The sequence below is a fragment of the Psammomys obesus genome, unplaced genomic scaffold, assembly GCF_907164565.1.
Source record: "Psammomys obesus unplaced genomic scaffold, mPsaObe1.curated_primary_1811, whole genome shotgun sequence".
In the NCBI taxonomy this organism is placed as follows: domain Eukaryota; kingdom Metazoa; phylum Chordata; class Mammalia; order Rodentia; family Muridae; genus Psammomys; species Psammomys obesus.
This window is the reverse complement of record NW_026592890.1, coordinates 25,872,826-25,889,200: the sequence shown is the minus strand read 5'-3', so window position 1 is coordinate 25,889,200 and position 16,375 is coordinate 25,872,826. Positions and strand designations below refer to the sequence as shown.

Sequence of the window (16,375 nt, the reverse complement as noted above, 5' to 3'; positions counted from 1 at the left end):
TGCCCAGGCCCAGCGGGTCCTCCATCTTTGGTTGGTTTTGGTTTTTGTATCCTAAAACCTCTCCCTGATGCGGAGGGGGTGGTCAGGGCTGGTATTGGTTCTTAATCTCTGTGAACGCAGGTCAGTGACGCAGTCTTTACTCTTTGAACAGGGAGGGTCAGCCAGATAGATATCCAGTCAGTACAAATTAGGAAAATGCAGGCTGTTCTGAGAACTGAGTGTCCCCGCCCCTAGCGCCCTTCCCAGAGGTAACCGCCATTCCGCTTTCTCAGAGATTAGATGCACATGTGCGGTCTTACGTCACGAGGCCATGTGGCACACTCTCCTTTTTTTTTTTTTTTTTAAACAATACATTTGGAACTGTACCCACTTCAGTTCACATGGCACTTATTTGTTAAAAGATAGAGTGCTCGTTGTCCGATACATACTTTTAAAACCCAGAGCCGTTTTATTTGGAGTCTCTGCTGCATCACTTATCTTTATAGACTTCATTTGGAACAATGTGCTTTTCTCTGTAGAGGAGATTCTTAGAAGTGAAATTACTCTGTCAAAGGGCACGGGCTTTTACAATTCTGACAGTTTATTCCCCTTGGAAAAGCGAGGTGGGGGGAGTGGGGGTGGGGGTGGGGGTGGGGGGGGAGGAGATCTGTTTACCTGAGGAACTTAGAGTCAGACATAGAAATCCTGCCACATCATGGTGCCTAAGCAGCGCCCTGCGCATCTGGCCTGGGAACCCCAGAGGATCCCCAGCCAGACCCCGCCCACCAGCTTTCCTCATGGGCCGCAGTGGAGCAGGCATGCTCTTATTCTCCAGGCCTGACAAGCCTTGGCTTTGCAGTCTTTCTGAGCTGCCCCAGCAACGCAGGCCCCAGGGGCTCCCACTCGCTGACCACCAGGCCTTCTGTCCACTCAGAGGTCAGGGCCTTTCTGCCAAGGTCAAGGCTGGTGAGAGGGATTTTTCCGCACTGGAGTACAGAGCACAGCAGGGTGAGAGTCACGTGACTGGAACCTGGGGCTAACCCAGAAGGAAATAAGTGGGAAATGGTTAGCGGTGGTGAAATACTGGGCTGTTTTTAAGGGGTCATAACTTTACAGCACTTGACTGCTGTTCAGACGGCATCACTAATCCCTGTGCAGCTGCTCCCTGTGACTGCCAGGGAGGTGGGGCAGGGCTGACCATGCCCTGCCAGTTCTGACCAGGCCCTGAGCTGGGAGGCTCCGCCATGTCTGCAAAAGAGGGCGCTGTCGACAGTGGCCCAACCCGCTGCAGAGCACCGCTGTACGGCAGACGCCATCGTTTATTCCGTCAGAAAACCTTCCCTGAGCGTATGCTAGTGCCAGGCGCTCGAGGTGTCAGTCTGCGGCTGTGTGTCGAGGATGAGAAGTCACGCTGTCTGGAATTATACTCTGGAAACAGGATTCAGTATTTACATGCTGTATCTTTGCGGGAAGCGTGGGGGGGGCGGTTGCTAGAGAGGAAGGAAGAGCAGAGGGGGCAGAGGTGAGGGAGAGTGGGAACACTTTATCAAGGGAGCCCAGGGCGACCTCACTTAGAAGGGGACAGTTGAAGAAAGACCTTTAAGGAGGATGGAGGGGAGCCATGCAGGCATCTGGAGAGAGGAGTATTCTAAAGGAGATCGACATGTGCAAAGGCCCTGGGGTAGGCTGCCTTTGCCTTGCCACATGCTTTCAGTGACCTGCAGATAGCGCGGCGCTGTCCAACTTGTTAGAAATAATTTAGAGAAGCTTTCACCGTCTAGGCTTCCATCCTCTTTCATTCTGTACCACTTGTAGATATTTTCAAAAGCAAAACAATCTTAACTGAGCTTTTACTTGGGGAGGGCCTATGATGTGGAGTGAGGGCTCGCCCTGTATTTGGCAGTGAACTCATTTAAAGCCCCAAGAGTTGCTTTGAATTTTTTAGTGATAACTGATGCTACCGTTTTACGGAGAGGGTTTTCGTTGCTGTGACAGGTTTACCTGAGGGGCCATGTGAGACGAGTGTTTTGCTCCCGGGCTCCAGTGATTCTCCTGCCTCAGCCTCCTTAATAATTACAATCAGTAGGCATGTGCTGATGTGCCTGGCTCTCTGTAGACAGTTAAGCCCTCTGGGTAGACACCAAAGCACTGGCTCGGTGGTAGCTGTTTGCCCACTATGTGAAAAGCCCTGGCTTCCACCTAGAAGCAAACTGCTGCCTAACCCTGTGAAAGGGGACCACCTCCTCGAGGGCTGCCTTCGTCCCCTGGAGCAGGCACAGGGTGGAGGAGACAATACATTTCTGGTCTCCAAGAGCCATCTTAGAACAATAATTTATGTACTCTGTGACTCCGGGCACAGTAGGCTCTCAGTGAACGGTGGTGGCTCAAAGGCTGCATAGATCCAAAGTCGGAGCCCAGCCCTCCGCACACAGCCTTCTTCTTTCTAGCATTTGAAGTGTGCTGTGTACAAAGGCTCTCTGTAGAATAAACCGCTGGGATTTCCCACACATACTTACTCTCTTACAACACTTGCTCTGCGGCCTCCTGTGAGCCCCCAGTGTCCCCACAGCACCCTATTTCCCAGGCTTTCCTCTGTTTGCCCTACAGCTGGGCGTCGCAGCAACGAGCTAATGATTAGACAGACAAGGGAAGCTTTTTTTCCCCCTCCTCATCGTGTTAAGCCGATTTTTAGAGATAAAAGCATATTGCTTGGATGCTAGGCTTGGCGCTGGGGGCTGAGGGACAGTTTAACAAGCCTCTGGTCATGGCTACCTTTGTCGAAGGCACAGTGCCCAGAGGTAAAGACATCCTCCAAATGACCCAGGTTGTTAAGTGGAAAATGTCACCGTGACCTGTTTCAATGTGTTTTAAGCTTTCTTTTTTAAAGAAACTTTTATTTAGTTTTCAGTTAAGCAATAACCAAATGGGGGCGGAGGGGGGGGAGTTAAGTTCAAAAGGTGAAACTCTTCCCGCCCTGCCTCTCTACTGCCTTAGTGTGAGGCTGCGTACATCACACATCCTGCAGGCGTATAGCAGGACACACACACACCAGCACATGCATAGCAGCCTTATACCGTACTGTTCAGCTTTTCTCCCTCCCTCCCTCCCTCCCTCCCTCCCTCCCTCCCTCCCGCTCTTTCTCTTTTAAAAAACAACCAACACTGTGTCCTGGAGACAGTCCCATATCAGTCCCTGGGATTTTTTTTTTTTTTTCATCACGCATTCCAAACACAAAAGCAGCCCGCTTTAAGACAATTTCTCTCTCCTCAATACGTGACAGTTGATTTTCGCCCAGGCTTTCCCCTTGCTGGTAAGCAATCCCCACCGTGGAACGACTTCCAGATAAAATATCTTAATAAGCATAATGCCGCTGCCTGGAGGATAAGTAAACAACTTTATGTGATTGGGGCCCTGCAAGCACAGCGGTGTCAACACTGCTGTTAATTTAAAACACATCCTGAATCGGGTCCTTCAAGGTCATAAAATCAGGACTCCGAGCACTGACCTGTCTTCTGAGACTGGCATGTTTTCTTTTGTTCCAGAAACTAGAATGAATCGAAGCATTCCGGAGGAGGTTGATGAATCAGAGCCATTCCCGAGTCAGTTGCTGAAACCAATCGCAGACCCTTCCCTGGAAGAGGAATTGGAACCACCTGCCCCAAATACAAGGAACATGGCACCCAGCAGCCTGTCTGCACTCCAGTGCCCTTCCCTGAAACTTGCGCATCACCAGCCCGTGTCACAGCAAGTTGCCTGCCTGCGCACCAAAGTCCTGGAGGAGAGCGAAGCCAGTTTCCTTAGAAGGCACCCTGATCCCGGCAGAGATGTTCCTTGGTGCTCGTCTGAAGCCAGCGAGGCTGAGGCTGAGTCTGCGCTCGGAGCTCTTCCTCCATACTGCCGCTTTACGCTTACGGAGAAACACAATAGATGGCTGGGATCTCAGCTTTCGGCAGCTTCTCCCGACACTGGCCATGACTCAGACAATTCGGACCCAAGTTTCCCTAATGCTTTGGCAGACTCCTCCATTGGTGGCCAAGAGACGATGACCCGGCCCCGGCCTCAGCCCCCAAGGAACAGAGCAGCAGCCCCAGATGTGCCCACGATAGACACCGGGTATGATTCTCAGCCCCAAGATGTCCTGGGCATCAGGCAGCTGGAAAGGCCACTGCCCCTCACCTCCACATGTTACCTGCAGGACCTGCCTGGGCCTCTGAGGTCCAGGGAGTTCCCTCAGTTTGAACTTCAGAGGTATCCAGCGTATGGGCAGAGGCTGCCTCTCAGCCCTTCCCCGCAAGCGCCATGGAACTATCAGTACCATTGTCCGGGAGGGCCCTATCACCAGGTGCCATGTAAGTGATCTACATTGCTTCTGGACGATGTGGGCCTAGGGAACGAGGAAACAAAGCCTCACAACACTGCCGATATCCAGAGACCAGCAGTCAGTTCTCTGGTGCGGAGCCTTTGAGCACGCAGTTGGTTTGCAAGGGGGCTTAAGAGAATGCATTTTCTTGGCCAATCTCTGGGTAACTTTTAGGACCAAGTGGATCCCCAAGTTGAGCCATTGAAACCTTCCTTAGGACAGAGAGAAGACCCTGACGACTTCTAGAAAATTCCTTTGTCTTAGTTCTTGGGGCTCCTTTCTGAGTTTTCTTTTCCTTTTTCTGTTCCTTTTCTGTCGTAGGAACAGAAAAGGAGCATGTGGGCGGGACCAGGTGCCTGCTGAGTGCCAATCACAGCACAGGTGTGGTGGATTTCTTACCTATGAGTCATTGAGAATTGAACTTTGCTAAGGCAGGTGCTGGGTTTAGTTCTCAAGTTTCCAGGATACTTTAAAAAGGTTTTGAAATTTTACTTCTCCTCACTTAAAGACACCTTTTCTGACCACAGTATGTGGGTAGCTTCCTCCAAATGAAATATGCCCAGACGTTGACAAGGGGGTATTTCCTTTATCTAAATAGAATTTCCAGTTAGGATTTTTGATACATTTACTTTTTACTTCCAGTGTGGGGGAGGGAGGTTTGCAAATGTACCTAATATAAAATACTCAGCCGTGACACTGAGTGCACTTCCAGCATCACTGTAAAATGCTGAACTGGGCTAGGGAAAGGCTCACTGATGGATGAAGGGCACTTACTGCCAAGCCTGACAACCCACAGCCTGGAAGGAGAACCATTCTGCAACTTGTCCTCTGGCTTCCACACGTGCATCGTGGCACCCAAGAACTCACACTCACACACACATGCACAGGCACACACTGTAAAAGTTAAATAAAATGTATAAATGCTACATTGCATGTCAGTAAATATATCGCTGAGTTACCATTAACCTGTTCTCTATGTCAGACATTGAAAGTTTTTTCAGTTTTCTGGTCTAATTACCAATAATATGACAAAAAAGTATTTTTATCTGCATTTCCGATTAACTCCTTAGATAAAGGTGCAGAAGCGTGAACGCTTAGTCAAAGGCCTGTGAGTCCCCAAGCAGTTGCCTTTCCCTGTGACAGGAGACTGCTACCTCATGATAGCAAAGCAAGCACTGACTCTGATCACGAGAGTCCCAGGAAGACCTTCCCCCTGGAAAGTACTTTTCCTGGTGAAGCCTTTGGAGGTAAGCATTCCCCCCTTGGGAAGCCTCCTTTCAAGACAGACATATCCAAATAGGGACACTTCCTGTTCCAACGTAAGAGCTGGCTTGCTTTCGCCAGCTCACCTTCCCTTGCTCTCTGTATTAGCTCTTCTATGAAAGGGGCTTGGAAGGGAGCGTTTGATCGTAAGAGTGCAAAGAGATGAAGAAAGGCAGACAGAAGAGAACTTGGGATGGACATGGGAACAATTTACATACAAAGTATATGAGACCTAGCTTAGGAAATGCCACAAAAGGTGCTGGAGAAATGGCTCTGAGGTTAAGAGCACTTTCTGCTCCTGGAGAGAACCTGAGTTCAGTTCTCAGCCCACAGTTGCCTGTAACTCCAGCTCCAGGGGATCCAATGCCCTCTGCTGGCCTCTGAGGACACCTGCAGTCACATACGTATGTACACAGGTGTACACACACACACACACACACACACCGATAAAAAAAGAAATGCAAAAACTTCAGTAATACATTTTATGTAGTGATGGATGCAAAAATAAGAACCTTGCATATATTTAGTGTTAGTGGGCATAAGAGAATGAGTACTTTTAAACAGTCTTGGTAAGAGCAGAAATTGGAGCAATTCTGGAAGACAATTTCATTATTCATTAAATTTTTATGAGTCCTCTCCTTTGGCCTGCAGTGTTGCTTTTAGTAATTTATCCAATAGAAACATCAAACAAGCAAAAATATATAAACAGCATGATTATTAAAACACTGGGGGCTGGAAAAATGGCTCAGGGACATATATGAGCACTCTGTTCTTGCAGAGGACCCGAGTTCCATTCCCAGAACCCATACATGTCACACAGTTCACAACTGGATACAACTGCAGCCCCAGGGAGATCTGAGGCCCTGGCCTTTAAGAGCCCCTGCCCTCAAGTCCACAACCTCACCTACTGACTCACCTATTAAAAACAACAACAACAACAACACTGCGGTGGCTGGAGAAATAGCTCAGTGATGGAGAGTACTTGCTGCCCAATCAAGAACATCAGAGTTTGGATCTCTGCACCCAAGTAACAAGCTGGGCATCTTGTAGATTCATATATGACTTCAGCTCCATAGGGTCTGATGCTCTTTTCTGGCCGTGTGTGTGTGTGTGTGCGTGCGTGCGTGCGTGTGTGTGTGTGTGTGTGTGTGTGTGTTCATGCAGGTAAACAGCACATCCATCACAGGGTGCTCTGCTTTGAAGGGAACGATGCTCTGGGGGTTGGGCAGGAAATACATTCTCACTGGACATTTTCAGTTTATAATGAGTGTATTGAGACATCCCTCAGCATAGGCCGAAGAGCACCTGCATGGTATGATTTATTTATACAGGTCTCCTGGGTCCCTGTTGTGAAGCATGAAACACTCTCCACATTCTGACATAAAAAGGATGAAGGGGGAAAGCAAGATACAGTGTTGACCCCATACATGCGTATTCAAAAAGTTTATACCTTCAAAAAGTCCTGACGGGTTGTACTAACATGAGAGGAAGCAAGGAACTAAGAGGGGACAAGGGTATTTTTCCTTGTACTCTTTTGTTAATTATTTTATAACAAACATTCCCATGATTAAAAAAAAAAAAGGAACAACAAAAAGAGAATGCATAAAACTGAGCTTGCCTTAGTTCATGCTGCATATCCTTGACCCTTGCTCCTGAGAGCCCTAATGACAGGAAAAGAATTGGGAGACCCCAGGATCACAGGAAAGGAATCAGGGGACCCCAGAGCTTAAGGTTTTCTGCAGGGTGCTGAAGTCCTGGAATATTAATGAAGTACCTAGCAGCAAGGACTCCAGGGAGGTTGCTGTGAGGACTCAACGGGATAATGCAGTAAAGGCTCTGGGAAAGTGGCTGGCAAGCCCACAGCAGGAGCATCAGTGTTATTCAGAAATGGAGCCTGCAGCCCAACCCTGCGGAAACCTTCACTTTCAGATTCCTTGCTGGCACGGATTTTAAACATTCAGGACAGGTAGACAAATGCTTACTTTCATGTCAGGACTATAACTGCACTTAATTGCCAACAAAACCACTTCAAAAGAGCTCTCACCTGAGGGAGGCTGTGCAGTGGGAGCCATGGCTACACGCTCCCACTCAGCTTTAGAAGAGCATAGCTTCCTTGCCTGTTAATGAATATATAAATAAATAATGATCACCATGCAAATGGTGTCTTTTTGCATTTTGAAAGTTGAAGCAAAAGTAATGTTACTGGTCACCCTTTTCATGTTAAAAAAAAAAATTCCGAAGCATATGAAAACAAGAAATGAAATAGCCTAGTTTTCCTCACTGTAGCTCCAGGAAACGTCTGCCTCTGTTGTCTGAGAACCTTTCCACTGACGGTCAGCAGATGAAGCTTGTGGCTAGACACAGCCCACAATACAGATGTATGTGGGCAAAAGAAGGCATTAAGTCTATCAAGCCCTTACATTTTATATGTGATTTTTTTTTCTTTATTAAGGAGGCAGAATAAGATAATGGTGGGTTAGTGCTCCTATGGACAAAAGAAAAAAAGGTTCCTGTGATTGTGTGCTAGAATGCATGCACACTTAAAGCAAGGAAAAATAAACCAGACGGAAGACTCGAGAAAGGAAGGAGTTGCCTTGCAGGGGCCACAGCTGCTTACAGCTGTGGCAGTGCTTCTAACAGTTTATGTTGGCCATTTTGTTTCCTGGCTAAACTGGTTGCATTTTATCATGATGTTTTTTGACAACTTGAAAATCAGACTTTATTTTCTCCCTCGTAAGCGCTTTTACTACCATTCTTAATAAGGAAGAAAAATGTTGACTGTTTTCCCTGATGCATGGAAAACCTCATTTAAGGCTTGGTTTACAGTTCCAAGTGGTGAGAGCCCAGTGACAGGAAGACTGTCTGTACTGGGGCCAAGCGGCTCACGAGACTGAGGAGCAGCAGGCAGTGCTGGGTGCTCATTTAGGATTGTGCAAGATTTTCATCCTCACTGTTTTCATGTTGTGCTCAACACCGCCTCGGAACTGAGGAGTTTCTCTGCTAGCAAGTCATTTGTCTATCACATCACCCACCTTCCATCTCCTACAGAGTAAACTCTCCTGATGGAATTTTAGGCACAGAAGACAAGTCTGTGGGAAGCTATTTTTGAGCAGCAATTCTCAAGTGGGTAGCTGCTGATTTGTCTGCCTCCCCTTCTTCTCACACTGACTCGAGTGGGTTTGTGTTGAAAAACAGACACCTACAGACACACAGATTTCTCTCTGTCTCTATTTATCTTGCGCTGCATAAGGGAACTGTATCATATTTATCTTTGTTCGCTATGTGCCTGGGAGTAGAGGTTCTATAAATATTTGTTGAGTGAATAAAAAGAAGAAGGCTCCCTTCTGGGGAAAAGGAAAGCCCTCCAACCATCAGTAGAGTTTTTTATACCATCAAGTCTTTGAAAAGGCCATCTTTAATTGTGTAGTAGGGACAGAAAAAAGGGAGGAAAACGGACTTGTAAATAGAACGTGCCCGTTCACTTATCACTTTACTCAGTAAAGTCTGCCAGGCTCTCTACTAGGTACTACAAAGGTAGTGTCAAATACAACACACCAGCTGAGGAAACAGAAAATAAGTAGAAATATGCACACAACATGACAAAGCATATACGCTAGAAAGGAAATACCAGGGGCTGGAACGGATATTAATAAGCAGGCAGCCAGAGTGGGTCTCACTGAACAGAGAGTTGAGCTGAAAGCTAAAGAATGAGAAGGGCAAAGAAGCAAGGAGATGGATGTTGCCAAGGCGCCAAGAACAAGGCAGCAGGGCCAGAGGAGGTGGAACAGGGAGAGTGATATGCCAGAGAAGGACAGATGCAACGGATCTGTTTTCCATTCTGAGTAAAACAACTCTCTCTGAGAACCAGAAACTCGGACCCTGTAGCCCTGTGTGTAAAGAACCTAGGTGGGTGCTCAGCTTCAATCTCGCAAGGCCTGGTCACCAGAGTGGGAACAATGGTTGCAACTTAGCAGTGAGGTCTGGCAGTCTGGCTCAGCAGGTAAGGGTGCCTGCCGCTCAACTGATCCCGGCCTGATCCCTGGGACCCACAGGGTGGAGAGGACCAATTCTCACAGGTTGCCCTCTGACCTCCAAGCATGCATGTGTGTAGGTACTTGTGCACAATAAATTAAAATGTAAAAAAAAAAAAAAATCAAACTAAAGGAAAACTCGAGCGATGAAAAGATGGTTATTTATCTAACAAACATACCTTTTAACTTAACAACTTTTCTGTGCAACTAACCAAATGTCCAGGCAAAAACAGCCCAAGTCCCGCATACAAGAGGAAAGGCTTCATTTTGGCTGCCCCTCTGGTGGTCAGGCTTTGTTTTAAGTGAGGGGACAACATGGAGGGTTACGTTGTCGGTACTCTAAAAAAGGTGGATCGTTTCATCTCCCCGCATACACCGTGGAACATCTTACCCCAGGTGGCCATTTCAGAGCCGAGCGTTACAGCTAGACAAACTCTCAGCCCGTGTGCTTAGTGATTTTAATGATACGATTGGTTGCTATGAGACAAAAAAAACATGTTGTGCGGGGGAAATAATCTGCTCGAGATCATCTGACCTTGATTCAAAGGCTTTTGATTAACAGCGCTAACGTCCGCCTTCTGGAAAAGGAACACACCCTGTGATTAGAGCTTGCTAGTCCTTTCAAAGCAAATAAAATGTTATTAGGCACTCATTAATGGTATAGGAAGCAAAAATGGCTCCAAAGAGAGAAAACTTCACTCAAGTTTCTTTCAGCTTCTCCCTTCGAAAAGCTTTCAAGGCCCTAACAGCTTCTCCTCTTTGACCTTGTCTTTCTCATTTCTGGAGGGCAAAACTGAGTTTTAAAAGAATGAACAGCAGACAAGAAGTAGGCACTCTACCAAACTGAGACTTAGCAAGCAGGCTGTGCAGTTCAAAATGGTTCCTCTTCCAGTTGGCTTTGTAACTAACTGTTCAGTTTTCATTTATTGAACACTGCCTATGTGGCTGCACTGTGCTTGGTGAATGATAGCAAACAAAGCAAAGCAAAGCAAAGCAAAGCAAAATAAAGCAAAGCAAGAAAACCCATACAAGGAAAATGAAACAGGGAAGGGAGAAGCTAACTCAGCGAGGGGTAGGGCTCCTTGAACAGGTAGAAAGAGCCATGGCGAAGCTATCTCTGAAGATCTAAGGCAAAATCTTTCTGAGGAGTTAAGATAGTAGGCTCAGTGGCCCAGTGGTGGGGGCCAGCTTGGGATATTCAAGATGAAGGTGGGCTGTGGTAAGTCTGTGACAGTGTTATGGGAAATGAGAGCAGTGACAGGGAGGGACCTGATCACGGGAGCTGAATCCTAAGTGCAGCAGAGGCCTGGATGTACAGCTGTTTCTAAATCCATGCAGAGCTAATCTAAAGTCCAGCTGGTCTCCTGTCTGGTCACATGATGGCAAGACCACTCTTGGTCCTTTCTAGCCTAAGTAACAGTGTTTGGTGCCCTGAAACTCCCATTGGCAATCTAGAACTCCTGGAATCTATCTGGCCTGCTCTAGAAAGGCTGTCAGAGCAAAGCCTCAGCGATGGACCTTGTCCTAGGCCACAGAGGTCTCCGTGGTCTTGTCTCCCCATTCTTAGAGCTCCCTTCTAGTCCTGGTTTCCTTTGTCAGCCCTGAGGCTGGGACAAGCCTGGGCAAATCCCTTTCTTCTCCCTCTCCTCAAACCTTCTGTTTGCAATGGTCAGGGCTTAACAATAGCAGGACAAGGGTCATGTGTCAAAATCAGTAGACAGCCTAGGCGGAGGGGCATGGTCCCTTTTTTGCTAGAGGAAGCACAGTAGGAAGGATACAGCCGATATGAGGGTCAAGGCAAACAATGAAATGGCTCCAGGGAGTTTGGCCAGGCATGATAAGCTAGCTTGAGTTAATTGCCAGGGTCATCCAACCAAGTTTCTGAGTCTAGCCGGTGGGAACTTGGAGACAGCCATGCCAGTAAATATACGTATTTGTTTGCTCTTCTGTGCTGGAGGTCGCCATTCCCCCGAATGACCCCTTTTAATTATCCAAGGATGCTCACTGCGTGCCAAACTCAGGACAACGCCATCCTCCTTGTTCTGGTACTTCACTTGAGATGAGGTCAAGGGTAGCACCTTGACCACGCAGGGCGAATCCTGCCTGCTCCAGACTTCCGGGCCATTATCTTGCTTCTTTGCCGTTTTATTTCTTTTTGTCTCCCTCACATGTTACCCTGGCAGGCAAACAGAACGACTATGATAAGTCAGGCAAGGATTTAAAACCGGTAATAGTTTTTTTAAAACTAAAACGCTTTTTTGCCCCAACTGCTTTTGTTTCCTGGCTCATCTTGCTTCTGTCCTGAGTAGCGGTAACAGCTTGGGTCACTGGGGTTCCCTTGGGTCACGAGGGACTTGTGGGCTCCTCTTGGCGGAGCTTCACACGGGTTTTCTCCAGTCCCCGAGCATTAGCCCTCTGGGCCTGTGCACTGCCCGAAGAGCCCTCCCCTCCCCCACCCCCACCCTTGCATCTCTCTTAAGTTTCTACTTAAGAGCGCATGTGTGTGTGAGCACCACAGGTGTACCAAAGGCTTCGGGAGGGTGCCGGGTCCCCGGCCATTGTGAGCTGCTGGGAACACAACTCATGTCCTCTAGACGAACAGCAAGTGCTCTCAGCTGCTAAGGCATCTCTCCCAGCTCTGAATTTTCCATTTCTCTTGCCTAGTCAGCTGAGCTGGCCTTCTCTTGGGACCCCGTTGCTCTGGGGGCTTCCTAGGACCAACTTTCTCTCAGGTTTACATATTGACATCACTTCCTGTTAGCCCTGGCTTTACTCTAATCACTGCTTTTTTAAAATAATTAATTGATATTTGTGTGTGTGTGTGTGTGTGTGTGTGTGTGTGTGTGTGTGCATGCATGTGCATGTAGAGGCTAGAGGGAAATGTCAGGTGTCTCCTCAATCACTCTCTACCTTCTCTTTGGAGAAAGAGAGGGCCTGTCACTGAACCAATAGCTCACTAAATAAACTGGCTAGCTAGTGAGCCCCAGGGATTCCCCTGTCTACAACTCTCTAGCACTGGGCATGTGCTGCCCCATGACCAACTATATATAAGTAGGTGCTGGAGGCTTGAACTCAGGGCCTCATACTTACACGGCAGATACTTTGCTGATTAAGACTGAGTGTGTGTGTGTGTGTGTGTGTGTGTGTGTGTGTGTGTCCACTTAGAGGTGGTGGAAAGCATCGTAATTTTGTTGTTCTTGTTTGTTTGTTTTTGAGACAGAGTGTCAATACGTAGATCAGCCTGGCCTTGAACTCACATCTCTCTGAGAGCTCTGTGCACCCAGTGCTAGGATTAACGGTGTGCAGTACCACATCCAGCACAATAATCTTAAGCCTATTGCAAGTATAATTTCTCCTAGCCCTCGGTTCTAGATACTGGGGAATTATGGTAGGACCAGTGGTGGGAGAGAGGCTCGTCGTGGTTGGACCATCCTAAGTATTTAATTAAAACAGGACTTAAAAATGTTCTTTGAATTTTCTAATTAGAATGTCAAATGTGTTTTCACAGATGTTTTTACATAGGGAAAAAAAGCATATTGGTTTCATGAATATTATGAAGTAATTAGTAGTAGGGAAAGATGACATATAGCGTGGAGGTGGGTTGATATTTGGACCCCCTGGTTGCTATCAAGAGAAAATCGTTCAATGAGCTTGCATGGTCTTTTGCGTGAAGGTGTTGAGGCAACCTTCTCTGTTATTTGTGGTCACCTACAGATGGTCATGGCTGTCCTCCAGCAGCCCACCAGCAAGTCATCCAGCCTGCTCTGCCCGGGCAAGCCCTTCCTGGGGCAAGGGTGAGAGGTCTGTACCCTGTGCAGAAGGTCATCCTGAATTACCCCAGCCCCCAGGACCAAGAAGAGAGGCCTGCACAGAGAGACGTCTCTTTCCCAAGGCTCCCAAGGTATGTGTCTGGCAAGACCCATGCCCACAAGTACTGACGTGAAGAGGATTGTCGGTGCAACAGGGTGCATGGAGAGTCTCTGTAACACCACCCAAGCCAGTGCGGCCACATAAGGAAATGTCCCGCACATACTTTTCCGGGTCAGAGCACAGGAGAAAGTGGTTGACAAGGTTCTCCGTTGTACCCCCACATCTGGCTTCCTGTTATTTTCTTTTGAGACAGAGTGGTTTTGTAACAAAACCATCCATACAAATTCATCTCTCTTATGCTTCTCCCCGAAAAAATAGTGCTGGGTTTTCAAAATGTTGTCTAACCCTTTGCTTTGGTCTGTTTTCCATTGCTAAAACCAGGAATTTGAAGCTGAGTACTTGATAAATACTTCATTAGCTCAAAGTTCCAAGATAGGGAGTCCATCTCGGCTCTGGCACCATCATAGTGGATAACATCATGGCAAGAGTCTGAAGAAGAGGGAAAGACGGCATGGTATGCTGAGAGAGAAACCCATGAGGAACCAGGCTTCTCCCCTTTCCTTATTTTAGTTAGATTTTTGTATAGATTCTAACAATGTAGTTAGTTGAAGCTTGGTGGTTTCAAACTCATTGTCCTCCTGAGTCTCCCTCCCAAATAGCATGTACTTTTGTGCCAAACTTTAGACTTTTTCTTTTGTTTTTGTTTGCTTGTTTCCTTGTTTTTGTTGAGACAGGCTTTCTCTGTATAGCCCTGGCTATTGTGGAACTCACTTTGTAGATCAGACTGGCCTTGAACTCAGAGATCCAGCTCCCTCTGCCTCTCAAGTTCTGTTTATATAGAAAAGCGTCAGATATGAAAATCCTATTAAAATGGATTTTTCCGAAATAAAGAAATGGGCAATTAGCTCAAAAATTTTATTCAAAGAGGGTTAAAAAAAAAAAAAAAAAAAAGCCAATTTTATTAAGAGTGGCAAATAAGGCCCATGCCTGCTTCCTCTTGCTGGAAGGTCCACGGGTCTTTGTAGTCCTTTCCAGATGGATCCTTCCCTTTCCTAAATACAGAGTTTAAATAAGGGAATTAAGTAAAATGTGATTTCATAGCAAGACACATCTTACAAATAAATACATAAAATTACAAGAAGCCATGCAAAACAGAAGCATTTTTATCAAATAAATTTGGTGTTGAAAAGGGGATGCGATCATAAATTTTCAAGTCAACTTTAAAAGCTTAATTTCTTTCAGTAAAACTCACAAATAAAAACGCAGGCATGTTAAAGTAGCTACCCTGACCATTGCCCAGCAAAACTCTGTGCATCTCAGTGGACTTCTGTACAGTTGGAGGGCCATTCTGAAGCCAGGATCTTCACTTAGGGGTTTATACTTTTAAATGTGTTCTTGTTTTCTGAGAAGCGGAGAGTTTCACTCATCAGCCCTGGCTAGCCTAGAACTCACCAGTCAAGCCTGGCTTTGAATTCCCAGCCATGCTCTGCTGTTGCCTCCCAAGGACTAAGATTACAGATGTGAGACACTGAACCAGTTCTAAAATAAGCATAAACCTTTATTTTGAACAAAACATTTAGATTTATAGGGGAGTTGAAAGGTACTACATAGCAAATGCGTCTATAGCATTAATTTAAGCCTGTTCTGGTGTCCCTGAGTTATCATTTTAGGATGATGAAGAGTGCTCAGCTAAGGAGCTAATTCTCCTACCCCTAACTGGAAGGAGAACATTAATACCAGAAGTTCACACTCACTAATCTCATGATACTATCTATATGTGAAAGTTTTTGAACATCGTTGTGTCAGTTAAGATTACTGTTGGTGTGATGAAACACCACGACCAAAGCAACTTGGGGAAGAAAGCAGGAACTGTTGCAAAGGCCACGGAGGCATGCTGCTTACCGTCTTGCTCATCCTGACTTGCTCAGCCTTTCTTATAGGACCTTGGAACCACCAGCCCAGGGATGGGACCACCGAGTGTGCTGGGTCCTCCCCCACCAATCACTAATTAAGAAAATGCCCTATAGGCTTGCCTCCAGCCAGAATTTACAGGCTCATTTTCTCAGTGGAGGTTCCTTCCTTTCAGCTCACTCTAGTTTGTGTCAAGTTGACATAAAACTAGCCATTATAATTATCAAGGCCCTAACATTTCTTTTTTAAGCAAGTAATCATCTTTTATAATAATGAAGTAACTATGTGTATAAAAAGATTTAATATAAATAATAAGGAAATGAATCTCCTTTAGCTGAAAGTATGTTTTTAGAGGTGTTATTTGGTCAATATTTATGAAAATAGAAGATATTTACTTACTTAAGATACTTAAGATACTTACTTAAATAACTTACTTTCCTAACATTCTAACTCTAGAAATGTAGTTGAGATTTTGTGATTTTTTTTTTAAAGAAAGTTTTAAGTATGTTACATATGAATTTAAGAATTTTAAAATTACTTTTGGGTAAAAACATAAGTAAAAAGCTATTGAAATTAGACGTGTACACAGACTTATAATGATAACATTAAAAGTTTAGAATGTGAAACTATTGAAAATATAAAATAAGTGACAACCATGGTTCCACCACCCTGATTTTAACTTATTTCCATATTTGCCTCCAGTTTTTTAAAAGAAATAAGACATTATGGGTATAGTTTTAATTTTCCTATCAGAAGTTAGAGAAGAGAGAAAGCGTTCTGGCTGCTGTACTTTTTAATTGACTTGTCTTTCTGTGTGTGTGTGTGTGTGTCTGCGTGCCGTAGCAGGCAGGAGGACAGAGCATTTGTGGGGCTGGCTCTCTCCTCCTACCGCGTGGTTCCCACGGACCCAGCCCTGGTCATCAGCCTTGGCACAAACGCCTTCACAGCTGTGCACCATCTT

The 16,375-nt window shown here is 46.1% G+C and overlaps 1 protein-coding gene across 1 annotated transcript in view; it reads left to right on the top strand.

Annotated features, from left to right (window-relative positions):
- Positions 1–16,375, top strand: part of Traf3ip2 (TRAF3 interacting protein 2) — a 41,817-nt gene that overhangs the window by 8,097 nt on the left and 17,345 nt on the right. Inside the window, exons 2-3 of the mRNA XM_055616125.1 lie at positions 3,522–4,328; positions 13,348–13,534. Coding sequence (XP_055472100.1) covers positions 3,530–4,328; positions 13,348–13,534 — 986 coding nt within the window. The 5' untranslated portion in view covers positions 3,522–3,529. The remainder of the gene's footprint in view (positions 1–3,521; positions 4,329–13,347; positions 13,535–16,375) is intronic.